The sequence below is a fragment of the Leucoraja erinacea genome, chromosome 1 (assembly GCF_028641065.1).
Source record: "Leucoraja erinacea ecotype New England chromosome 1, Leri_hhj_1, whole genome shotgun sequence".
In the NCBI taxonomy this organism is placed as follows: Eukaryota; Metazoa; Chordata; class Chondrichthyes; order Rajiformes; family Rajidae; genus Leucoraja; species Leucoraja erinaceus.
In genome coordinates, this window is record NC_073377.1 from 49,626,624 (window position 1) to 49,653,661 (window position 27,038).

The 27,038-nt window shown below is 41.1% G+C and overlaps 2 protein-coding genes across 11 annotated transcripts in view; one reads left to right on the forward strand and one right to left on the reverse strand.

The window, feature by feature from the left end:
* Nucleotides 1-23,254, reverse strand: part of slc38a9 (solute carrier family 38 member 9) — a 55,081-nt gene extending 31,827 nt beyond the window's left edge. Inside the window, exons 1-9 of one of the 4 annotated variants that reach the window (XM_055634402.1) lie at nt 22,972-23,254; nt 16,324-16,433; nt 11,957-12,086; nt 8,361-8,482; nt 7,694-7,757; nt 7,445-7,538; nt 6,207-6,377; nt 5,585-5,644; nt 1,602-1,799 (exon numbers count right to left, since the gene is read on the reverse strand). In XM_055634402.1, the coding sequence (XP_055490377.1) occupies nt 1,602-1,799; nt 5,585-5,644; nt 6,207-6,377; nt 7,445-7,538; nt 7,694-7,757; nt 8,361-8,482; nt 11,957-12,086; nt 16,324-16,433; nt 22,972-23,184 (1,162 nt within the window). In that variant the 5' untranslated portion in view covers nt 23,185-23,254. Of the gene's footprint in view, nt 1-1,601; nt 1,800-5,584; nt 5,645-6,206; nt 6,378-7,444; nt 7,539-7,693; nt 7,758-8,360; nt 8,483-11,956; nt 12,087-16,323; nt 16,491-18,323; nt 18,489-20,736; nt 20,838-22,971 lie in introns of those variants that run through there. The other 3 variants (XM_055634409.1, XM_055634429.1, XM_055634419.1) reach the window with 3 other exon arrangements.
* The window catches only part of ddx4 (DEAD (Asp-Glu-Ala-Asp) box polypeptide 4), a 76,871-nt gene continuing 72,116 nt past the window's right edge, over nt 22,284-27,038 (forward strand). For 2 of the 7 annotated variants that reach the window (XM_055634311.1, XM_055634319.1), the window contains exon 1: nt 22,284-22,603. In XM_055634311.1, coding sequence (XP_055490286.1) covers nt 22,516-22,603 — 88 coding nt within the window. In that variant the 5' untranslated portion in view covers nt 22,284-22,515. The other 5 variants (XM_055634371.1, XM_055634380.1, XM_055634328.1 and 2 more) reach the window with 4 other exon arrangements.

A 27,038-nucleotide genomic window follows, 5' to 3' on the forward strand; every position in this document is an offset into this window, starting at 1 on the left:
TATATATATGCATCTGGATAAACAGGGTCTGATTAGGAACAGTTAAAATGGATTTGTGCCTGGAAGGTCATGTTTGACTAATCTTCTTGAATTTTTTTAAGAGGTTACTAGGGAAATTGATGAGGGTAAAGCAGTGGATGTTGTCTATATGGACTTTAGTAAGGCATTTGACAAGGTTCCTCATGGAAGGTTGGTTAAGAAGGTTCAATTGTTGGGTATTAATGCAGTAGCAAGATGGATTCAACTGTGGCTGAATGGGAGATGCCAGAGTAATGGTGGATGGCTGTTTGTCAGGTTGGAGGCTGGTGACTGGTGGGGTGCCTCAGGGATCTGTGTTGGGTCCACTGTTGTTTGTCATGTACATCAATGATCTGGATGAAGGTGTGGTAAATTGGATTAGTAAGTATGCAGATGATACCAAGATAGGGGGTGTTGTGGATAATGAAGTAGATTTCCAAAGTCTACAGAGAGATTTAGGCCATTTGGAAGAATGGGCTGAAAGATGGCAGCTGGAGTTTAATGCTGATAAATGCTGATAAGTGTGAGGTGCTACACCTTGGCAGGACAAATCAAAATAGTACGTACATGGTAAATGGTAGCGAATTGAGGAATGCAGTTGAACAGAGGGATCTAGGAATAACTGTTTATATTTCCCTGAAGGTGGAATCTCATGTAGATAGTGTGGTAAAGAAAGCTTTTGGTGTGCTAGCCGTTATAAATCAGAGCATTGAGTATAGAAGTTGGGATGTAATGTTAAAATTGTACAAGGCATTGGTGAGACCAATTCTGGAGTATGGTGTACAATTTTGGTCACCCAATTATAACAAGGATGTCAACAAGATGGAGAGAGTACAGAGGAGATTTACTAGAATTTAGGTCTTTATTCTTTGGAGCACAGAAGGTTAAGGAGGGACTTGATAGAGGTCTTTAAAATGATGAGAGGGATAGACAGAGTTGACATGGATAAGCTTTTTCCATTGAGAGTAGGGAAGATTCAAACAAGAGGACATGACTTGAGAATTAAGGGACAGAAGTTTAGGGGTAACATGAGGGGAAACTTCTTTACTCAGAGAGTGGTAGCTGTGTGGAATGAGCTTCCAGTGGAAGTGGTGGAGGCAGGTTCGATTTTAGCTTTTAAAAATAAATTGGATAGGTATATGGATGGGAAAGGAATGGAGGGTTATGGTCTGAGAGCAGGTAGATGGGACTAGGGGAAAATAAGTGTTCGGCACGGACTTGTAGGGCCGAGATGGCCTGTTTCCGTGCTGTAATTGTTATATGGTTATATGACTATGACACAGAGTTTTAAATTGCACTAAGTAACAATTTAGTTGCTTGTCTCTCCATTGGGATTGTTCTAAAAACATTCAGCAGGATCAACCATCATTCCAACATATTTTTCCGAAAAATATTTTGAATCAATTAAATTAACCTGGAAAGTAAAATGAAGAGATTTCCAAGTTTCATGGTTTCATGAATCAAACTCCTGGATTCGCTGAGACTACAAATATTTTTTAAAAACTTTGTTTAAAGAACAAAATATAAGTCGTAAAGCTCAACCATGTCTACAAGTTGCATCAGGATGTAAATGGAATACTTACCTAGAATATTGAACCTTGCAAAAAATGAAGCAGATTTGAAGCCGAGAAGGGGCAATAATAGTAAAATGAGGTAGAAAGGAACAGCATTTGTTTTACTCCACCACTTCTGAAACTCATGGAAGGCTGTGTCATTGCTGACGATGATGGACATGTCTGTGGAATTTATCACATGAACTCCAGGTGGGTTTGGACAAATAACTGAAATCAGAAAGATAAGATTGACTCAGACCTGCAAGTTCTGTACAAAATGTTACAATCTTCAAAAATCAAGGAGAATCCTGATAAACAAATAGGTGCTTCAGTGAACATCCTACATTATCCCACAGAAACATTATGACAATGTCATTCTTATTGCTTTTATTGAAAGCAAATTGAAATTGGTCAATTATTATATGTAGGATTGTATCTCTAATGTAAAAATAAAGCAGACAAATGTCCTGTTCAAATTCATTCTCAAAATCTGGTTCCAGAGCTTTAACGATTACTATTCAATTTTGATTTTTTTAGGGATCGATTGAAGGAAAATACATTATTGTTATGTCCTTTTCCCATTAGGAACACAGTACCATTTTGTCTATTTATCAGTTATCTTCAAACAAAGCTGCTGCGGCCTGACTCCGGAGCTCGGAGGCTCCAGCTGCAGGCCTGTGGACTGTAATATTGGGAGCTCGCGGGTCCGGGTGAGAGACCGTTTTTCGGAGCTCCCGCAACGCAACTTCTCCAGCCCGTGCACGGGGTTGGAACGACCTGCAGCGGGGCCGTACATCGCCCGGCATGGCTTTAATGGCCGTGGGACTTACCATCGCCCGGCTGGGGCTTCAACATCGGGGAAAATGGTGTACAGGGGAGAGAAAAGACTTGCCTTCCATCACAGTGAGGAGGAGATTCACTGTGATGGATGTTTGTGTGAATTGAATTGTTTGTGTGTTTTGTAGGAATTGTTTTGTTTGTATGGCTGTAGAAACAGAGTTTTGTTTGAGCCTCACTGAGATTCATATGACATTGAATAAATATTGTATTGTATTGTATTGGTCATAAGAAATGCACAAGTAGTTTGATAAACTCCTAAAAGCTCTAGATTACTTGAGTATAAGATTAAACTCCCTACAATACAGATTCTTTCACTATTCTAATCCTCTTTTGTATAATGGGGGATGCAAGATGTCATCACTATTCTAATTCACTAAGTAGCCTCAAGCTATTACCTTGAATTTGGCTTAAGCAATAAAGTGTGAGACAGTTCTACTGAGATGCAAGGAGAAAACAAAGTCCAAAGAAATATTGAAAGTAAATTGAAAGTAAATAAATATAATTCATAGTAAACGTAACGTAAAACATGAGATACTTCTGAAAGTAATTTCAGAAGTATCCAATGAAGCAAAAGCACAATAACAAACAAGCAGGTGAACACTAATTAAACGTGACAGGTCACTAAGGAAGATATAAATAATCTGCCGGAAATAGCAGGGGACCGGGGGTCAAATGAGATGGAGGAAATGAGTGAAATCCAGGTTAGCCGGGAAGTGGTGTTAGGTAAATTGAATGGATTAAAGACCGATAAATCCCCAGGGCCAGATAGGCTGCATCCCAGAGTACTTAAGGAAGTAGCCCCAGAAATAGTGGATGCATTAGTGATAATTTTTCAAAACACTTTAGATTCTGGGGATTGGAGGGAGAGAGAAAATGGGGAATTACAGACCAGTTAGTCTAACATCGGTAGTGGGGAAACTGCTAGAATCAGTTATTAAAGATGGGATGGCAGCACATTTGGAAAGTGGTGAAATCATTGGACAAAGTCAGCATGGATTTATGAAAGGTAAATCATGTCTGACGAATCTTATAGAATTTTTCGAGGATGTAACTAGTAGAGTGGATAAGGGAGAACCAGTGGATGTGTTGCATCTGGACTTTCAGAAGGCTTTCGACAAGGTCCCACATACGAGATTAGTATACAAACTTAAAGCACACGGCATTGGGGATTCAGTATTGATGTGAATAGAGAACTGGCTGGCAGACAGGAAGCAAAGAGTAGGAGTAAACAGGTCCTTTTCACAATGGCAGGCAGTGACTAGTGGGGTACCGCAAGGCTCAGTGCTGGGACCCCAGCTATTTACAATATATATTAATGATTTGGAGGAGGGAATTGAGTGCAACATCTCCAAGTTTGCGGATGACACAAAGCTGGGGAGGCAGTGTTAGCTGTGAGGAGGATGCTAGGAGGCTGCAAGGTGACTTGGATAGGCTGGGTGAAATGGGGAAAATGCATGGCAGATGCAGTATAATGTGGATAAATGTGAGGTGGCAAAAACAGGAAAGTAGACTATTATCTGAATGGTGGCCGATTAGGAAAGGGGGAGATGCAACGAGACCTGGGTGTCATGGTATACTAGTCATTGAAAGTAGGCATGCAGGTGCAGCAGGCACTGAAGAAAGCGAATGGTATGTTAGCATTCATAGCAAATGGATTTGAGTATAAGAGCAGTGCGGTTCTACTGTAGTTGTACAGGGTCTTGGTGAGACAACACCTGGAGTATTGCGTACAGTTTTGGTCTCCTAATCTGAGGAAAGGCATTCTTGCCATAGAGGGAGTACAGAGAAGGTTCACCAGACTGATTCCTGGGATGTCAGGACTTTCATATGAAGAACGACTGGATAGACTTGGCTTGTACTCGCTAGAATTTAGAAGATTGAGGGGGGATCTTATAGAAACGTACAAAATTCTTAAGGGGTTGGACAGGCTAGATGCAGGAAGATTGTTCCCGATGTTGGGAAAGTCCAGAACAAGGGGTCACAGTTTAAGGATAAGGGGGAAATCTTTTAGGACCGAGATGAGGAAAAAAATTTTCACACAGGGAGTGGTGAATCTCTGGAATTCTCTGCTACAGAAGGTAGTTGAGGCCAGTTCATTGGCTATATATTTAAGAGGGAGTTAGATGTGGCCCTTGTGGCTAAAGGGATCAGGGGGTATGGAGAGAAGGCAGGTACAGGATACCGAGTTGGATGATCAGCCATGATCATATTGAATGGCGGTGCAGGCTCGAAGGGGCGAATGGCCTACTCCTGCACCTATTTTCTATGTTTCGATGTTTCTATCATTGCTTAAAAGTTTGTGTTCAAAATAGCTCCTCAAACATTTTGCAATCTTTGCCTTTAAATTAAATAGCTCGTCATTCACCTGGAACAAATTAGTTTCACCCGATTTTACTGCTGCTGATGGTACCCAATAAGTGCCTAGTTGAAATTACTTCTTGGAAACAAAGGGGGCAGTAATTAATTAAATCGTTCTAACTTGCATGTAATTTTCTTCTGATACAACATCAATTCAAAATGTACTTAAAATGTGACATTTTATTTGAACGATGCAAGTATTTAACAGATAAAAATAATTTTGATGCCAAAAAAAAATCAATTTTGAGGCAGTGATGAGCTCTTTTATTATCATGTAACACATTTTTTTTATTATCATGCAACAAGTTTTTTTATTATCATGTAACAAGTTTTTTTATTATCATGTAACAAGTTACTTTAAAATAATGAGTGTGGCTATTTAACATTAGGAAACATGAGATTTTTGGTTTAAATTATATTCGCTTCAGCAGACACGTCCTGTTACTCTTTCCATATTCACACAAAACATTTTTCATAAACCAGTTCAGATTAGAGATGGTTCTTCCACCTTAAGATAGGCATTTCCAACCACAGAACAAACTCATCATGATAGTGGATAACTTGGTCACCTGTTCAGCTCCCAGATTTCTGGCTAACAATTCTATGTAAAGGCATCAGAGAAGATGCAAACAGCAAATAATATTTCTTACTTAACCAGGATCATCATAGTAATATTTGGTTGCATTTAGCATTGACAAATGTCTTAACAATGTCGTCACCAATTGATCTCAGTTTAAAATACAGATGAATGTGTATTTTTTAATGACAGGAAATATTTAAATTATTTAAATAGAACTTTCAACGAATAATCCTACCTTTATAACTTCCATTTGTACTCAAAACATGGTTTACTTCTGACATATTGTGAACATGATCTGGAAAACAATTAAATCGAACATGGTAGATGAAACCAAGCTATCATTAAGTTCCTTATCCACAATTAAATACACTTCCTTACACTAGCTTATATCAACAGTAGTTGGACATTGACATTTTTCTGCCTGCAATTTGTACACACAAACCAAGGCAGCACTGATCGATCCAAATCATTTTATTCTACTATTATAAAACATTTCCCAAAGTAATGGTTGAAAAGGCCAGACCGAAATTAAGAAGTTAATTTAAATAATTGGATTTTCGTCTTCTTGTGAATTAAACATAAACCAAAGGAATAGTTAGATCTCAAGCCGGGTGTTTAGCAGCCAGGTTGTTGTCTCAGCCAGGTCAATGTCTGCCAGGCCCCGAGTTCCATTTGGTGGGTGGTAGAGCGGGCACCCAGAGATGACATGGTTGGCTGTCTGTTGTTCTGCTCCGCATTCACAGGCTGGACTAGATTAATTGAATTAGTCATGGTAGCATTTACATTTTGAAATAAACAGGCTTTGACTGCACTAAAATCCAAAATGAAAGAGATAAGGCATTTCTTTTTTTACTTACTGTAAATAAATATTCCAGTGTTGTAAAGGAAATTGGACATAAGGACCCAGTAAACAATCATGGCTCCATACAAGGAAATTACAGAGAAAAAAAGACTGGACCACTGGCCAAAGGAACCGAAATAATATTTACAGACATCGGGAAATTCCCAGCTTGATGTATCGATATGAACTTCGGGAAAGAAAAGAAATTCATTTTAGTATATGATTAAGCCTTGATTATTCAAACAATACAGGACGTAACCAACAGTTAAGTGTCTCAATCCGAAACCTCACCTATGGATAAGTGTCACCTATCCATGTTCTACAGAGATGTTGCCTAACCGGCTGAGTAACTCTAGCATAATTCAATTAAATTAGCATGGAAATGGGATATAAACCTCCAAAATGAACATATGCAGACCATTTAATATTCTTTTATATTTATCACAATTTGGAACCGACTTGTGGACCCGCACCATCTTTATCCATAAATATTTTAAAGTTAGTAAATATTTTAAAGCTCGTCCCAAAGTGCTCACCCACTGACACCTCAGTCATACTTTGCCATCTCCCTTGTAGGGTCCTCTTCATATTGCCTGAGAAAACTCATGAACACACATGACACATTCCACCTCATCTAAGCCCTTGGATATATGATAGTCTCAGTCTATTTTGGGAAGGTTAAAAGTTGCAATTCCACCAAATTTTGTCATCTTGCTAACCAATCCATTTACATTAACGAGTATGAATTAAACATACTGGATGTTTAATACTTAAAAAGAAATATTAGCCAACAAACTACTGCATTGATTAAAGTGAAACAAACTAAAAATCTCAAAGAATATATTAATAAAGACCGCTCTCTATTCAAATATGACACAGTAGCTGTGATATGTGATCTGAACATCTATCATTATATTTATTTAGAAAATGTTTGACTTTTCATTCTGACAATTTGAGATGGGGCCTGATGGTAATCTTATGAGTACGTAAATAGCAAATCAGTAGACAAAGATTCAGTGTAATAATTCCCAAACCAAGTAGCTAATTTTCCAAAATGTTTCATCTGGACAATATTAGAAAGTTTTATTTCTACAACAAGACATTAAAGAGAGCAGTGATATACGAGTCATCACGATACAAATACATTACTTTTCACCAAGCTGTCCCCTTCAAGATACATTTACCTTCACCTTAGTGCAATAATTGTTCTCATCATATTCAAAATCTGATTACAAAAATAATAAATATACACACCTATTGTCTGTCGAGATTTCACTACTCGATAACAACAATAGAGCATCAGCATGCTCATTAGAATGATCAAGATAATCCCAAAAGTAAATCCTGCCTAAATGGGAAAAGGAAGAAAATGTTTTATTGTCTGAAATCAGAGCGTGAAACAATCTTGTGGAATTGCAACACTCCATTTGGGTTCCAGAACAAAATAAACGTTGATGATACAATATTGGTGAAAAATGCAGAAATGCACAAGAATCTTCTAACCTCTTTCAATGCCCAAGGAAGGCTCAATATGGATGTACCCATCATGGTATTCCAAATAGAAAATCTAGAAATAAATAAAATGTATTCAAATTTTCTCCTCGTAGAAATTAGATCAGTTTTTTTTTCAACCTTTGAAGCACACTATCAAATGGCATCAAATATGTGAGTTCTTTGCTCGTGTAGTTATCAACAATGTTATCTTCAGAACATGCATTTACAGGGTAGCATGGTGGAATAGCTGGTGGAACTTCTGCCTCACAGATCCAGTGACCCAACTTCAATACTCCCTCCCCAGACCATCTGTATAGAGGCATGCATGTTCTGTGATTGCAGATTCTCCCTGATGGGTTGGTTTGCACCCACATTCCAGATATGATTGGCAAGTAAATTGGCAACTCAAAAGTAACCTAACAAGTTACCTCAAATGTAGCTGAGCCACAGGCAGGAGTTGATGGGCATGTGAAATAGAAAGAGTTGCTGAGAAATAATCAGGGAAATAGGATTGATGGGATTGCACTGGGAGATGCCACGGATTCAATATGCTAAATAGTCTCCTCCCACGTTGTATAAAATATGCAGTGCTAATTCAGATTCTTTGGTCAAAATTCCAGTCAAAAATATTTTGTAAAAAAACAATTATACGAGGTTAACCGAGAAACATACATACATAGTCACTATGCTGGGATTCTTTCCAAACCCATCTATGCTGCTTTCAAATTGCAGAGCACTACCTAAAGGACTGTAAACATAAATTTCCTCTTCAGATGGAATTACATGATGAGGTGGTACCTGTAAAAATAATACATTTTAGCAGTCTACAGAGAAAAGTACTCCACATTTTTGTTAGCTCCTTCTGTTACAATCTTTACTTATTAATTAACACGATTTTCTATGCCCAGGTAAATCTACACGCCAACTTCTACACACTGTTATACAGTACAGAGTGCTAATATGTTCAAATAACTTCAAATATCCCTTGCTTTCCCCCTCTCTCTCTCTCCATCCCCTCCCCATTCCAGTTCTCCTACCAGTCTTACTGTCTCTGACTACGTTCTATCTCTGTCCCGCTCACTCCCATGACATCAGTCTGAAGAAGGGGTGGGAGATTGCAACCTTCACGTGGTCCGCCCTGTTTCAACGAATGCAATCAACCCGGCGTGTACAATCAAATAAGATCAAATAGAACAAGTTGTCCTACAACTTTAGGCTGTGTACGCCATATGCAAGAAGAAGTCTGAAGAAGGGCCACGACCCGAAACGTCACCCATTACTTCTCTCCAGAGATGCTGCCTGCCCCGCTGAGTTACTCCAATATTTTGTTTTTACCTTCGTGCTGACATGTTTCTCAGTCTTCAAATCTTTCATAAAACATTGAAGTCTAGATAGACTCGGCTTGTACTCACTAGAATTTAGGAAGATTGAGGGGGGATCTTATAGAAACTTACAAAATTCTTAAGAGGTTGGACAGGCTAGATGCAGGAAGATTGTTCCCGATGTTGGGGAAGTCCAGAACAAGGGGTCACAGTTTAAGGATAAGGGGGAAATCTTTTAGGACCGAGATGAGAAAAACATTTTTCACACAGAGAGTGGTGAATCTCTGGAATTCTCTGCCACAGAAAGTAGTTGAGGCCAGTTCATTGGCTATATTTAAGAGGGAGTTAGATGTGGCCCTTGTGGCTAAAGTGGGTATGGAGAGAAGGCAGGTACAGGATACCGAGTTGGATGATCAGCCATGATCATATTGAATGGCGGTGCAGGCTTGAAGGGCCGAATGGCCTACTCCTGCACCTATTTTCTATGTTTCCAGTTTCACACCATTCACATTTTTCCTATCTCCCATTTAAAAGTTATCATTTTCTTATTCATATTAATGCCTAATTCTCCCTATCTCCATAACCTCTCCATCTTCAAAAATGCACAATTGATCTAACTTTGGTCCCTTCTCCACTCTCTGCCTCATTATTATCAGTTATAATTTCACATTTGTGCCCACAATATGACTTCCCTGCACTACCACTGCCCTGCACCAGACCATATCTGCCTACATTATACATTTCCCTTCCAAACACCATTTTTAAAACCTACTTCTTTCTTGCAAGAATTTCATCACCCACTTCTCCCCCATTTAGAAAAACATCCGTATCACAACTTTCTGCAGTCACATTATTTTTGTATATGCAGAGAAATGCTGATTGAAGTAAAAATGCCCCCGCCACCTAACAATTCTGTTATTTTTTATTCCACATCTAATTACTTGGTAGTGTTTTATGTATTCCATAAGGGCAGCTTTCTGCTACCCAAACTGCTGTACTGCAGGATGGGAGGTAAGGGTGGTCACCATTAATACCTTGATTGGTAAACATAAAAGCGAGAATGAAGCAAGTAAACATTTTACAATGCAGTTTGTCACTCAACAAATTTCTTTCGAAATTTGCTTCAGAATGATTTCACCGCATTTAGCAGTCTCAGTTTCTTGATTCCGAAGTTAACATTTTCAGACATGCACAAAGTTTGGCTACACACCCTCTTCAACTATACAATTTTCCTATTTAACCTCCATCCCCTTTGCAATAAAGACAGACTGTGGCCTCCTAAGCCATTTGTTGGACTTGCCTGCTAGATTTTTGATAATCATACGCTGAGATGCCTAGATACTTTTCAGCTTCACTCACTTGCAGTCTCTCAACATTTAGCTAACAATCAAATTCTTTGTACAGAGAAAGGGCCTCAACCCTTCCATCCAGTGTTGTCTGCCCATTTCCATCCACATATGCCATCTAACCCGCTGCAGATCCTTTTTTTTTGCTCTATATTCCAGCATCTGCAGTGTCTTATCTACGTTTTACTGTTTACTAGTGCATTACTTCACACTTTCCCGAATTAAACTTCATTTGCCAGATTCTCCCAATCGCTCAATTATCAATACCCTGTCGCATAATCACAATGTTGTCATCACGGCATGCCTTTCCACCAGTTGTATCAGCAAACTTCAAAACTGAACTCTCAGGTACAACACTAGTTACAGACCTCTGGCCTGAAAAAAAACATTTATTTTAACTCTTAGTTTGCTATGTGACCACTAGATTTCCTCCATTACAGTGGTTTCTTAATTTACATTATACATTACCCTCCCAAACACCATTTTTAAAACCTACTCCTTTCTTACAAGAATTTCATCACCCACTTGCCCTTGTTTATTTTCTTTATTCCTCTAAAAGGAGCCATTTATCTATTAACTTATTTATGGGAGTTACAACTGCAAATTGAAGTATGAAATCTATGGTTCTGTGCAGTGCCACCTTAAGCTTTTTTCTACCCCTAGAATTTCCCAAATGATTAATCTTGATCTTCTCTCCATTTATTTTAAAGGTTTTCAACGCAGCCTGCATGAATAGACGAAAACTGAAATGCAAACTGAAATGCACTTCATCTGATGTCTAGCCTGAAGTGTTTTATCTCAAGGTTGACACAAAATGCTGGAGTAACTCAGCGGGATAGGCAGCATCTCTGGAGAGAAGGAATGGGTGACGTTTTGGGTTGAGACCCTTCTTCAGACTGATGTCAGGGGAGTGGACGGGACAAAGGCAAAGAATGTAGTCGGAGACGGTAAGACTAGTGGGAGAACTGGGAAGGGAGAGGGGATGGAGGGGGAAAGCAAGGGCTAGTTGAAGTTAGATAAGTCAATGTTCATAGCGCTGGGTTGTAAGCTGCCCAAGTGAAATATGAGGTGCTGTTCCTCCAATTTGTACTAGGCCTCACTGACAATGGAGGCCCAGGACAGAAAGGTCAGATTGGGTATGGGAGGGGGAGTTAAAGTGCTGAACAACCAGGAGGTCAGGTAGGTTGACAGGGCGGAGGTGTTCAGCAAAATGATCACCGAGCCTGCGCTCGGTTTCGCTGAAAAATAGGCTAGGCGATCGTTTCGCTGAAAAACTTCTGTACATCGGCGAGACCAAGTGCAGGCTCGGCGATCGTTTCGCTAAACACCTCCGCTATGGTTACTCACAAAATTAATTCTATGCAGCTGTTGTGTCCTCGTTCAGTTACAGACCAAAACTTGCAAACAAATCCAATTAATGGCAAAATAACAGCACAGAAGTAGTTTTATAGCTGTGAATTGTTTTATGCTCATTAGGTTTCTACTGCTTTCCCCCCGTCCTCCAAATTTTCCTTCCTCTTCCACTTCTTCGAAATTAAGAGCTCTTTTGCATTATCCTCCAAAATTACCAATACTCGCGAGAAACTAAATTGAAAAAATCTTACCAGTGTTTTGTGCGTAGTGGTCAACTTGCTATAATACTGTATACGACTGTTCATTGCTGAAGCTTCTGCTGTTACCTGCTCATTTGGGGATATGTTGCCATGCAGGTTGTTGCGTGGCACATGAAAAGGTCTAAAAGCAAGATTACACATTTTACATCCACAAAAACAATTACCTACAAATACAATCTTTAGATATCCACTCAACATGAAAAGCAAATCACATGCAATAACATTAATTTTCTTCCCTGTCCAAACGTATGAAAGCAGTAGCACTCATCCCTCTTTCAAACTGCGAACCCATGTTATGCAATGATGCACAATCAATGGATCGTAATCACATCTCCCCTCATCCTCCCCTACCACTCTCCCCCACCTGGACTTGCACCTATTTCTCCCCTCCAACTTGCTTACCACCTTCATTCTTTTCTCTCACTACACAATTTGCAACCCTTCTATCTTTTTGTCTCACACCCGTCATATTATCAGGGCTCGAAATTAGTGGTTGCCCGGGTGCCATTGACCACCCAAAGTGCCGCCGGACAACCTAAACGCCGACTCATTTTACCCGGCTTGGTACGCAGATACTGGTTTATACCGATAGACACAAAAACCTGGAGTAAACCCGCGGGTCAGGCAGCATCTCTAGAGAATAGGAACGTGACATTTCGTGTCGGCGGCGGCTGTATTGCGGGGCAAAGATACTAGGTGCACGGTGACGAAGGGTCGGAGCGAATGATGGGCCCCGAACAGCGGCAGCGGCTCCACCACCTCCTCCTCCCGCACCCCGCCCGGTGGAAGGAGGCCGCCCTCTCCCCCACCTCAGCATGCGAGAGGGGTTGTTTTGAAAGCGCCGTTTGGTGGTTTGCAAGCAGCGGCCACTATCGCCCTGATAACGGCCGCTGTTTGCAAATCCACCAACAGCGCTTCCAAAACAACCCCTCTCACTCGCCAAGGTCGGGAGGAGGGAGGGGGAGAGGGGGAGGTCTCCTTTCGCCGTCAGACGCAGCTGCATGAAAGATCCTATAGCTATAGGATCTTTGAGCTGCACCGCTCGGTCCAGCACCTTCCTTTCGGCTGGCGGAGGAGGGGAGGCGGTGGCGAGATCTCAACCGCCACCACCATTGGCGGCGGCACTTCGGCGTTGGACAGGGACGGCTAAGGCAGCGGGGCGATGCTGTCCAAAGAGCGCTGACCTTCCTTCCTCCCCACCTCCTCTGCCCTTCCTCCACCTCTCTTATCCTGGGACCCCTCCTCTCCATCCCTGATCCCCATTTTCTCCTCTATTCAATCCTCACTGACACCCCCTGTACTACCCTCCCCTATCTACCCCCCCCCCCCCCCCCCCCCAATCTATTCATCACCCTACCCACTTTGCATTGATTCTCCTGCCACCCCCCCCCCATTCATCCTACACTGGTTCCCCCAATTCATCCAGAACTGACCCCCCTTCCCATCCATCCTGCACTTCTCCCCCCATTCATACTGCACTGATCCTCCCATTCATCCCATACTGACCCACCCTCCATTTACCCTACACCAATCCCCCCCATCCATCCTATAATGATCTTCCCATTCATCTTTTACTGATCACCATTCATCCCGTACTGATCCCCTCATTCATCCTGTACTGATCCCCTCATTCAACCCGTACTGATCCCCCATTCATCCTATATTGACTCCCCGCATTCATCCTGTAGTGATCACCCATTCATCCTGCACAGACCCTCCGATCCACATGTATCGGTCCACAACTCCGATCCACATTGAAGAAGAATGGGGGGAACCGTCTAAAGAAGGGTCTCGACCCGAAACGCTGCCTATTTCCTTCGCTCCATAGATGCTGCCTCACCCGCTGAATTTATCCAGCATTTTGGTCTACCCCATTCATCCTGTACTGATCCCCCCCATTCAACACCACTGACATCCCCCGTGCTCTCCCCTCACAATTTTACATACTCCAACCAACACGTACTAATTCACCTGCCGCAATCCATCCATTCTGCACCGATTGCATTCGCCATCTATCCACCCCCCACTGATTCACACACCCCCAGACCCTATTGTGCTTCATGGTCTTCAGAGCGAACATTGACTATGTTTGATAACGGAATGCAATCAAATGTGTTTTAATTCCCAATGTTATCATTTGTTTTGACACCTTTAAACATATTACCAAAAGAACATTTGCTGCAGTTATGTCTTTTGGACATCTCTTGTCAGTTAGTGTAATGTTTAACCTGTCAGGTGGGTATAGTCGGTTTTAACAGCTATTATCATAAAATGCCTTTAGAAATTTCCTTTGCAACCTGTATATTTTGTTATGGATATATTATGTGGGAAGCCACAGTGCCTCTGTGCCAATAGCAATAACGACACATGCTATGGCCATGTCATGGTAATTTTCGGTCCTTCACAGAAAACATGCTTGCATCAATCTGTAGTGTGCATGGTTAAGCATATATGTTACCATGGTCAAGGATTTATTGACACAGGTTGATCATACGCTGAATAATCCAACCACATTTTTATTTGGAAGTGGAAAGAACTAATAGAAATTGCATTAATTGCAATGTGTAAAAAGAGTTGAGATATTGTATTATAATTTTGCTGCATGTCATTGTGGTATATATCATGTCTTGATTGGTGAATATGTTTAGTTTGTGAGTTATTTGAAGCAGAAATAATATGTGAATGTAGACAAAAGTGCTGGAGAAACTCAGCGGATGCGGCAGCATCTATGGAGCGAAGGAAATAGGCAACGTTTCGGGCCGAAACCCTTCTTCAGACTGATGGGTTTCAGCCTGAAACGTTGCCCATTTCCTTCGCTCCATAGATGCTGTTGCACCCGCTGAGTTTCTCCAGCACTTTTGTCTACCTTCGATTTTCCAGCATCTGCAGTTCTTTCTTGATCATAATATGCGAATGCTGTCATTTGGCAACCTAAAAAGCTGTCAAGGTTGCCCGGCTGGCAACAGGGAAAAAAAGTTAAGTGAGAGCCCTGGTTATCTCTGGCCTTTATCCACATTCAGCCGATGAAAAAAACCGAAGATAGACACTAAAAGCTGGAGTAACGAACCGGGTCAGACAGCATCTCTGGAGAAAAGGAATAGGTGATGTTTTGGGTTGAGACCCTTCAGACTGAAGAAGGGTCTCGACCCAAAACATCACCTATTCCTTTTCTCCGGAGATGTCATCTCACCCGCTGAGTTGTCCCCCCCCCCCCCCCCCCCCCCCCCCTCCCGCAATGAGTCTGAAGAGTCCTGACCTGAAACGTCACCTATCCATGTTCTCCAGAAATGCTGCCTGACCCACTGAGTTAATCTAGCACTTTTTTTTAATATTTTTAGTAAACCAGCATCTGCAGTTTCTTGTATCCACTAATGACATTGTAAATCTGTCTGGGTAAAAATCAAGATATTTAAAAATTCAATCAATTCATATTAACTTAAAAATAGGAGACCATAATCTAAATTATAATAATGTACAGTGGCACCGAGACCTGGGTTCGATCCTGACTACGGGTGCTGGTTGTATGGAGTTTGTATGTTCTCCCCGTGACTGCATGGGTTTTTTCCGGGTGCTCCAATTTCCTCCCACATTTCAAAGACATGAGGGTTAGTCGGTTAATTGGCTTTGGTAAAATTGTAAATTGTCCCCAGTGGTGTTGGACAATGTTAGTGTACAGGGTGATGGCTGGTCAACGTGGACGGTGGGCCGAAGCGCTTGTTTCCACACTATCTCTGAAGTCTAAAGTAAATTCTACATCTATTCTGCCTATCAAAGGATAATGCATAATACAATATAAAAAGCAATCTGGAATGGCTGCCTGGGTGCAACACTAAATGGTGAAACACAAGGTCTCATGGTCTTTGGCAAGTTAACCAATTTAAATCTAATGCTTAGGGGCCGAGATAGCCACATGCTTCAGTAAACCTCCAAAGTAACCATTTATTTTCTCGCAGTTTGTGCTTAATGCAATTTTGGCAATAATTGAGTGAATGACAAGTGTTTGCAGGTGAACAATGTTTCAATATTTACAATCAAGAGGTTCTGTGAATAATCAGTGCTTTGTGAAGTTCAAGGGGAAAAAAAACAATTGCCTTGATTGCAATTGTTTTTTGTAATCATTTAATATGATCTTTTCCACGAAGGAGTAAGGTATATTATCTCAAACTCTTCAATGAGCAGCTTTAAGTTGTAGTTATATTTTAAATAAAACACAAGAATAATATTTGCTGGGTATGGATTTGCACAAAATGAAATGCATTTGTACACTGGAAGTGTTTTTCACCCAGGTTCAGAAAAAAACAGTTACTATTGGGACAATAACGAATACTTGCTCTTCAAAAAAATCTTTAAAATCCTACCTTCTTGAATTTAATTCCGGCTTGCCTCCATGTTCAACATCAGGTGTTTTATCAGTAATGACATCAGGTAACAGAGGCTCAAAATCATCCATTTTACTGTTTATTAGGATCTGGGAAGTCCAAATAAAGGATTTTTGTCAGCTTGGTTCCTGTAGTTGGCTAGAGACCTATATCATACAGACAGATACACAAATAAATTATGAATTAATGGGCTAACAAACCAGGGCCAACACAAATAACGAAGTATAAAAATCTCACCCAACATATCAACCCCCCCCCCACCTAAAAACAATCATTTTTTTTAATTCCATATCACATTTCTTGGTAGTGATTTATGTGTTCCACAAGGACAGCTTTCTGCTACCCAAACTGCTGTACTGCAGGATGGGAGGTGAGAGTGGTCACCCATTATTACCGTGATTGGTAAACATAAAAGCTAGAATGAAGCAAGTAAACATTTTACAATGCAGTTTGTCACTCACAACAAATTTCTTTCGAAATTGGCTTCAAAATGATTTCACCACATTTAGCAGTTTCAGTTTCCTGATTCTGAAGTTAACATTTTCAGACATGCACAAAGAGGGTTACACACCCTCTTCAACTACACAATTTTCCTATACCTTGAGCCATTTGTTGGACTTGCCTGCTAGACTTTTGATAATCATACACTGAGATGCCTAGATACTTTTCAGCTTCACTCACTTGCAGTCACTCAACATTTGGCTAACAATCAAATTCTTTGTACAGAAAAAGGGCCTCAACCCTTCCATCCATTGTTATCTGCCCATTTCCATGCGTACATGCCATCTAACACTAGTGTACCTGCTGCAGACCCTTTTTTTTGCTCTCTATTCCAGCATCTGCAGTGTCTTGTCCCCATATTAATGTTTACGAGTACATTACTTCACACTTTACCAAGTGGATGAAAAGGGGAGTTAAAATGTTTGGCAATGCGGAGATCGTGTAGCCCAAGACAGACTGAGCAAAATTGTTCAACAAAACGATTGCCCAGTCTGTGCTTAGGTTTGCCAATATATAGGAGCCCACATCGATAACTCGTAATAAAATAAATGTATTTCAACCAACCAAATGGCTTCAGTCAGAAGAAACTGCAGATAGTGGAATCCTGAACAAAAAAACTGATGAAGGAACTAAGCAGGTTAGGCAGCATCTGTGGAGGGAAATGGACAGACGACGTTTCTGTTGGGACTCTTCAGTCTGAAGAGATTGTCAAGTAGTTATTTTGTTGCTTTGGATAACTTAAGTTTGTTCTTTTCAAAATTAAAAAATCCTTTGTCAAGTTGCAGCTTGGCAACTGGCAAAAATCCTTGCGCTTTGCCTGGGAAATTCTTTGAAAATTTCGCCAAGGTTAAAACATTTGTAAATAGACTCACACCTGCAAATTTCTTCAAAGATCACTGCATCAAATCTACACAAGCCAGGGAAATGAAAATCCAGTTAGAGTTAAACACTACAATGGGCCAGTAATTTAAAAAGTAGAATAGAATATGCATCCATTAATGTAGAATCATGGAAGATTCAAGCACAGAAAGTGAATATAAGGTCGTAAATCATCGGAGCAGAATTAAGCCATTCGGTCCATCAAGTCTACTCTGCCACTCAATCATGCCCGATCTATCTCTTCCTCCTAACCCCATTCTCCTGCCTTCTCCCCATCACCCCCAACACCCGTACTAACCAAAAATCTATCTATCTCCGCCGTAAAAATATCCATTGACTTCTATGGCAAAGAATTCCGCAGATTCATCACCCTGACTAAAGAAATTCCTCCTCATCTCCTTCCTAAAAAACATCCTTTAATTTTGAGGCTATGACCTCCTGTCCAAGACTCTCCCACTAGTGGAAACATCCTCCACACATCCACTCTATCCATGGCCCTTTCACTATTAGGCAAGTTTCGATGAGGTCCCTCCTCATTCTTCTAAACTCCTGCGAGTACAGGCCCAGTGCCGTCAAACACTCATCATATGTTAACCCACCCATTCTTTGGATCATTCTTGTAAACCTCCTCTGGACCCTCTCCAGCACATCCTTCCTCAGATATGGTGCCCAAAATTGCTCACAATACACCAAATGCAGCCTGACCAGCGTATTATCGAGCCTCAGCATTACATCCCTGTTTTTGTATTGTAGCCCTCTTGAAATAAATGCTATAAATAAAAAATAAATACGTTTTTAGTAAGTAAATAATAAATATAAATAATAAATAAAAATTGCTTGAAATCAAAAAACATTTGTTTTATCAGGCACTGTGCACAGTTCAAAACACTCCAGCAGGAACATCACAGCACGAGGGAAGGTGCGGAGGAGATTCAACAGAACCTCTCCAGCGATGATGCATTTCAGTTATGAGGAGACAGGCTAGATTTAGTTTGTTTACCTTGGAGCAGAGGAGCCCGAGGAGTGGGAGAATTGAAGGAGGTACTCAAAATGATGTGGAGGAGAGATAGGGAAGATGGCAAGAAAATTTACCCTATAACAGAGATGTCCAAGACAAGGAGACATAGGTACAAAGCGAGGCATAGGAGGGTTACCTGGGATTGGAGGAATAACTTTTCACCTAATGCGTACTGCCCAAGGCATTGGTGGAAGCAGATACTTTCATGACATTTATTAAATACAAGGCATAGAAAGGATGTGGAGGAGGTGCTGATAAATTATTAGTCGAGATGGTTGGTGAAGACATGTTAAGTTGAATATGCTTCACTTAATTACAAAGGACAAAAATCTTAAGATTAATTTTGAATCAGTTAAAACTATTTTAAATATGTATGATTCTCCGAATTAAAACTCCATTTGCCATTTTTCAGTCCAACTTGCATACTACCAATTTCTTCCTGCATATATAATACTTTCCTCCTCTTCCATAAACCATTTGGACATTTTTTGTATTGTCTTCAAACCTCTGTGATAGGGGGATAATAAAGTCTAAATCATTAACACACACTACTAAAAACCCAACTATGAAATCCTGCAGAAGCTTATTGTTAATTGGCTTCCACGGAACCATTATCCTTCAATGTCAGTAAATGGACCAGCCTTGGATGCAACGTGCTCTTGGGTCCCATGGCTTCTCATTTCAATTAGCAAGCAGTATGGGAATTAGCTGAAAATTGCTAAAACCAATGTCAATTACAGGAAATAAAAATCACTGTTCTATCTAGCCTTCTTGTTATCTCAGAAGCCCCAAAGCAATCTTTGCTTAAAACCATGCGAACAAGCAGTGATTTTGGTTGGGCCTGGGCACTTTACCCACTTTCAAAGCAGCTAACATCCTTAAACCTCTATCATTAAAAATATTCAAATAAATAAATGTCATACTCCTCTCGGCCACATTTCACACTTCTCTCAACCACCATCACCCTTTTTTAAGGCGACAGATCAAAACTGTTCCAAAACCTTACCAACAGCCTCTGCTTCCAGTACCCGATAAGCCTCACTGTTTTCTGTCATACTCTTAACTTTCTAAAAAAGCTTTGGATTGGCTTTGAACTTGTTTCTCAATGCTACAACTATTATAATTGAATTTGACTGATTTAAGTATATAGTATTACCTGATCTGATTGGACAGGTTGCAAAACACAGCTTTTCACCGCACCTCAGTACACATGGCAATAATAATAAATCTAAACCTTTGTTTTGCCTTGCCATCTTTGTTTTTCTAACTTCCCTTTTAATTTAGGTAATTTGGTCTCAGTATCAAATACATGTGCCCCATTCCTATCATTGGTGTACCTGGTTGCCCAGGAATCTCTTGATATTGGTGACTCCATATTTTCATGATGAAAAAAACATTTTAGCCTTGAACCTACTTTTAATCTACACTAGTTAATTACACCGGTTGTTCTACACCAGTCTACATTCAAGGTGTTGTTTCTTGTCCACTTTTGCTAAATCATTTCTCCGTATAATCTTAGGCAGATTTTCCAATATTTATTTTGAGGAGGGAAAGAACAACAGGCTCAGGTCCAGTGAGGTCCAAAATTATCCGAGAGTGTTTTTAAAGGGACAGATCAGGAGGTTTTGACCAAGTTTTCATCATGTTTAATGTTAATTATGTTTTTTTTTTTTTAAATTAAATTCATTCTTTTCTCTCCAAATTAAACAGAATAATTTAAAATATTTAAGCTGTGATAGTCAGCAAAGCTGGGATAAGGATTTACCAGACTTCCTCATAACACAACTCATCCAAACCAGTCCTAGTGCTTCAGAACAAATGAAGGAATTAAGATCTGACCCACATTTCATATTTCTACACATCTAATGTGGAAGTTACAAGTTAACTTAGCAGGTGCAATTAGTGCACGATTCAAACATATTGAATGTTGAACCAACACAGAACACCTGGCTCTTCTCCTCTAAATTGACAGAGGATTTTTAAAACATACTCACGCTCTATGAAATGAGAAATAAGAGGGTATTCAGCTCGTCATAATTCTCCACCATTTGATAAGATCACAGTAAATGTTTTACTTCGTTGCCACTTTTTGTTTTGCATTAACCCCACATTCCTCGATTCCCTTATAGAGACCTAAAAATTTTTAAACTGCCACCAATTATTGCCACAGCTGCAAATATAGTTGAAATTTAATTTGCAAAGCAAATCAGAAATTCCATTAATTAGTGACAAGAATGCAGATAATGATTTCAATTAAGAGTTTCAACAAAACACAAGCTGCAACACCATCCTCATTTACAATCCAGAACATTCTAGGACAGATTACAAAACCAGTTAACAGTTAAACTTTTTCATTATCAAATTGTACAAAGCTTTTAAATTTTAATTAGGAATACCAGCTTGCATTGAAACCAGATAGTATTATTTCAAGTTATACCACCACTTCAGGAGGTGGAGGTTCAGTAGGGTTGATACCAAGAGACTGACTGACAGCAATCATGTGGCTGAAAGGCAGTAAAGGTTTGTTAATCGGTGCAATTTTTTTTTCTTCTTTTCTTCTTCCAACAGCAACCCCCTAAAGTTTATTGAAACTTAGAAAAAAGTGTTTGTTGGGAATCTAAATATAAAAACAGAATGTATTGTAATCACTCAGCAACACCTCTGGAAAGAGTTTAAAAACTAATGTTCCAGGCTAATGAGTAATGACCCATGATCAGATCTGGAAAAGTGAGAAAACAAGTGTGGTTTAAATTGCAAAGGAGGAAAGATGAACAGAACAAAGGGAATGCCTCTGATAAAACAGAGACCAAGGTTGCCCGTGTGACCTTTATGTGCCATCTAGTTAGTAGATAAGCCAATTAAGTCAAAGAATAAAAATAATAAAACATTCTGGAAATGTGAGGTGAAGAACACAGCAGTCAGAATTAAAACAAAATAAATGCTGCATATGCTCAGCAAATCTGGCCACTCGTGTGGAGAGATAAACTTGTTGCAGATGTATAACCATACATCAGCAACAGTCAGTACTGACATAAGAAGAGAATAGTTATCTGAAATCGTTCATTTCAATGTCAAGTCCTGAGAGTTATTTCTCAAGCTCACAATGAACCTTGTTGGACCAGTGTCTAAGATTAATGTCAAACTGGATTGGAGAATTAAAAGGACAGGCAACTGGATACTCTGGGTATCCTTGCATGCCAATCAGATGTATTCTGCAAATAAGTCACCCAATCAGCATAACTATTACCTGTTTCTATCTTCATGGGTGCTGCCTGACCTGCTGAATAGTCGTACCATTTTGTTTTTGATTTGCTAGCTTCTGTATCTTGACGTATAATCACCATCACTGGTTGTCGCATACCTTAGGAGGGTCATGTGCAAAGTGCGGTTACTTCTCACAACCCACACATGTACTAGTTGGTCTAACTTGTTTTCTACCCATCAGATACTCTCTACACCCTTTTCACCCCTGGGCTCTATCTCTAAATTACAACAAGTTTTCATTTCTAACTCTTCCTGGTTCTTTGGTTGAGGCTTATTATTGTCACGTGTACCAAGGTACGGTGAAAAGCAAAGATTATAGAGGAGCTACTAGAATCTTTGGTGAAAAGCTTTGTTCTGATGAAAGATCTTCAAACTGAACAAAGGAGGTGCTGTCCCACTTGCTGTTACTTTCCAAATGGCTGTTTTACACTAATAACGAAATGCTGACTATTTTGTCTTTTGGAAATGCCAACAGGTGCGGTTTCGCATATTCCCGTGTTTGAGATTGGATGGCTGTAGACGCCTGGAATGAGGAAGTGACAATCCGCTCAACTGAAAGCGGTGATTTCTGCGAATGGCACGACGATGTTCCAACACGCAAGTTGACTTAGTCTCTAGTCACCAATTATTTCGTGTTGTTTTATTATGGGTTGTATTTTAATTTGCAGAACGTTCTCACCAATCCATAACTTAGCCTCAATACTGAGGGAGAGAGAAAGAGAGTAAACTACAACCATCCGCTGCCCCAGCCAGGGCTGGCTATTAACAGTAAGAGACCACCGCTGCCCGGGAGCAGGGATACCATGGAACCGGGACAACACGATGTCTCACCCATGCCCCTCGGTCCAGGCGGGTGCAGAGGCTCGGCTCTGCTCGGCTCGGCCGCCGCTGACTGACCAAAGATCTGCTATAGGATCTTTGTGACTGACTACCAGTAGGCCCGGGACCGCGCGGGGCCGCCCTACCTGGGGAGCTCGCGCTGCTGCCGTTAACGGCGCCGCCGGTGTCGCTCGCGCCGCTGCCGCCGCCGCCGCCTCCCCGGTGCACAGCGCCTGTGACCACGTGACCCCAGCCCGGTGCACGGGCCACGTGACCCCGCGCTCCTTCACCGTGACGCGGCGAGCTCGGCCTTCGCGTGCGCTGTCTTGTTGTCGCCAAAGATAAAGATACCAGAGCATTTGGTCTTTGGTTGTCGCCTCCAGTCCAGTCCCGTCCCGTCCGGGATTACTTCTGCAAAGAAATAGTAATCTGTGCGTACAGTACTCGGGAATCATTGCAGGTCAGGTGTACATTGGAGGCATAATGCGAGAACTAGAATGTTTGAAGGTTTGTTGTTAGATTCAGTGGTGCTTTTAATGTTACAGACTGCCGGCCTTTTAGTGAGTTGATCGATTTAGGCTAGTGTAATGACATATTCTCGTGTTAATCATTTTCATACCACCAACGTTACAAGGGATTGAACTACAAATTAGTATACTAAACAAAGTAATTCCCAGTTCTCTGACCTGTCTTAATGTCCCCGACTATATTTTATCTGCTTTGTTATTCCCTTCTCTCAACTAACAATGATCTATTGTACATTTTCCTTGATTAACATTCCATTTGTCCTGTTTTCACACCTTACATTTCCTTATCTGTACACGTCCTTATCTATGTATATCCCTCTCCCCTAACATCAGTCTAAAGAAGGGTCTCAATCCGAAATGTCACCCGTTCTTTCTCTGTCCCGCTGAGTTACCCCAGCTTTTTGTGTCCATCTTCGATTTAAACCAGCATTTGCAGTTCCTTCCTACACAAAGTAATTCTCTATTCTTGTAATATGTACAACACCCCACTCCCAAAAAAGAGATTTGTGAAATCTTGGAAATAGCACTCACATCTCTGTAGAATGAATGAGAGGAGACTTGGGCATCTAATTTAAGTTAACATTCAAGTAAGTACCAAGGAAATGATCAGGTCATAATATTGAATAAGAAGTGTTAATCCAGTGCTAATTTATCTGGCAAGTGATAAATAAAATAAAAACGAATTTTCATAAGATAGTTGGCATAGCTGATCTTTTCTAAAAAAAAAATCATCTATTTGTACTAAGGATATTTTAATTGAGATGGGGAAATACATAGAACAGCACAAGATCAGGCCTTTTGGCTGCAATGACCATGCCGATTCAGATTCAGATTCAGATTCAATTTTAATTGTCATTGTCAGTGTACAGTACAGAGACAACGAAATGCATTTAGCATCTCCCTTGAAGAGCGACATATGCCGAACGTGATACCAAGTTAAATTGTTTAAGAAGGAACTGCAGATGCTGGAAAATCGAAGGTAGACAAAGTGCTGAAGAAACTCAGCGGGTGTGGCAGCATCTATGGAGCGAAGGAAAAAGGCAACGTTTAGGGCCAAAACCTTTCTTCAGACTTCTTCTGAAGAAGAAGGATTTCGGCCTGAAACTTTGTCTTTTTCCTTCGCTCCATAGATGTTGCCGCAACCGCTGAGTTTCTTCAGCACTTTTGTCTACCAAGTTAAATTGATCTCCTCTGCCCATATGTGATTCATATCCCTCCATTCCTTGCATATGCACGTGCCAATCTAAAAGCTTAAAGCTTCCACCTGTACTCCTGGCATCACAGTCCAGTAACCCCACACTCTGTGTAAAAAAACCTGCCCCGCGCATCCATTTAACACATGGACCCTCTCCGTCCTTATCCATGACTATCTTAAACCTAATCGAACTGTGGTCATTGGTCCAAAAAGGCTCCTCCACAAACACTTCATTAACTTGCCCTTCCCAATTTCTCAATACTAGATCCAGTGTTGCCCTCTCACATGTGGGGGCCTCTATATACTGCTTAAGAAAACTCTCCTGAACACTTACAGTATGAGGAATTGCACCCCATTTAAACCTTTCACACTATGATTTTCCCAGTCAATCTTGGGAATGTTAAAATCCCCTACTATAACAACCCTTATTTGACCTGCAGCTGTCTGCAAACTCCTGGCATATTTGTTCTTCTAATTCCTGTTGACTATTCGGGGGTCTGTAGTACACCCCCAACAAGGTGATCATCCCTTTCTTGTTCCCCAGCTCCATCCATATGGCCTCACTAGATGAGCCATCTGTAATATCACCTCTGACCACTGGCGTGACATCTTCCTTAACCAACAATGCAACCAACCCTCCCTCCTCTTTTTCCCTCAATAGACAATAGGTGCAAGGGTAGGCCATTCGGCCTTTCGAGCCAGCACCGCCATTCACTTTGATCATGGCTGATCATAAATCAGGCCCTCACCCCTGTCTCTCCTGAAGCTCCAGTACCCCGGAACATTGAGCTGCCAGTCCTGCCCCTCCCTTAACCAGGTTTCAGTCATGGCTACAACATCGCAGTGACTATTCAAAAATATTCTTTATTCTTTTATATATATTGAAAACACAATCAGTACAAATCATTCTGATTGTACGTCGCTTACCTTTTCTCCTTCATCAATGTTCCCATAAAGTGTTTAGGACACTATTACATCGGGTCCAGCTCCTCCATAGCAGAAGTCCCCAGAATGCCATTGTGGTGGCTGCACCCAGGGTTCAGTGGGTTCCTCAGCAAGCACTCGCGCATCTTGGAATGTGCTAGTCAGCAGCTTTTACACACAGATGTCTCGCGCTGAAAGTTCAACATGTTTAGGGTAATCAAAGTGCATTGTCCTCCAGTGTGTCTCTTACAGCAGCTGTTGTTTGTTTCCCCTGCTCTCAATTCCTCTGTCTACGCCATATCTGCGCCCAAGATGAGGTGTTCCATACCAGGACATCTGAGATGTCCTTATTCTGTAGGGAATGGGGGTTCCCCTCTTCCATCATAAATCAGGCCCTCGCACGTGTCTCCTTGGTATCCCGCAGCTCTGCCCTTGCTACCCCTCCCTCGAGTCGCAACAGAGACAGAGTCCCTCGGTCCTCACCTTTCACTCCATCAGCCGTCGCATACAAAGCATAATCTTCAAAAATTTCCACCACCTCCAATGGGATCTCACCACTAGCCACATTTTCCCTTCTCCACCCATTTCCGCCTTCCGCAGAGATCGTTCCCTCCGCAACTGCCTGGTTAACTCATCCATTCCCACCCAATCCACGCCCTCCCCAGGTACCTTCCCCTGCAACCGCAGAAGATGCAAAACCTGTCGCTATACCTCCTCCCTCTAATCTATCCAGGGACCTCGACAGTCCTTTCAGGTTCGGCAGAGGTTCGCTTGCACCTACTACTGTATCCATTGTTCAAGATGTGGACTCTTATACAGTGCCCTCCATAATGTTTGGGATAAAGACCCATCATTTATTTATTTGCCACTGTACTCCACTATTTGAGATTTGCAATAGAAAAAAAGCACATGTGGTTAAAGTGCACATTGTCAGATTTTATTAAAGGGTATTTTTATATATTTTGGTTTCACCATGTAGCCATACAGCTGTGTTTTTTCACAGTCCGCTCATTTCAGGGCACCATAATGTTTGGGACACATGGCTTCACAGGTGTTTGTGTTTGCTCAGGGGTGTTTAAATGCCAGCAGCTAGTCTTTCCTCCAGTCTTTCCATCATCTTTGGAAACTTTTATTGCTGTTTATCAACATGAGGACCAAAGTTGTGCCAATGAAAGTCAAAGAAGCCATTATGAGAAACAAGAATAAAACAGTTAGAGACATCAACCAAACCTTCGGCTTACCAAAATGAACTGTTTGGAACATCATTAAGTAGAAAGAGAGCACTGGTGAGCTTACTGATCGCAAAGGGGCTGGCAGGCCAAGGAGGACCTCCACAGCTGATGACAGAAGAATTCTCTCTATAGAGAAAAATCCCCCAATACCTGCCCGATAGATCAGAAACACTCTTCAGGAGTCATGTGTCGATTTGTCAATGACCACTGTCTGCAGAAGACTTAATGAAGTGGTCGGTGGGGCGCTGCGAGCCAGCATTCCTGCCAGCAGCATGTTCGTTTTTTTCTACTTTTTTTGTTTTTTTAGTGTGTCTTAATGTGTGTGTTTTAATGTC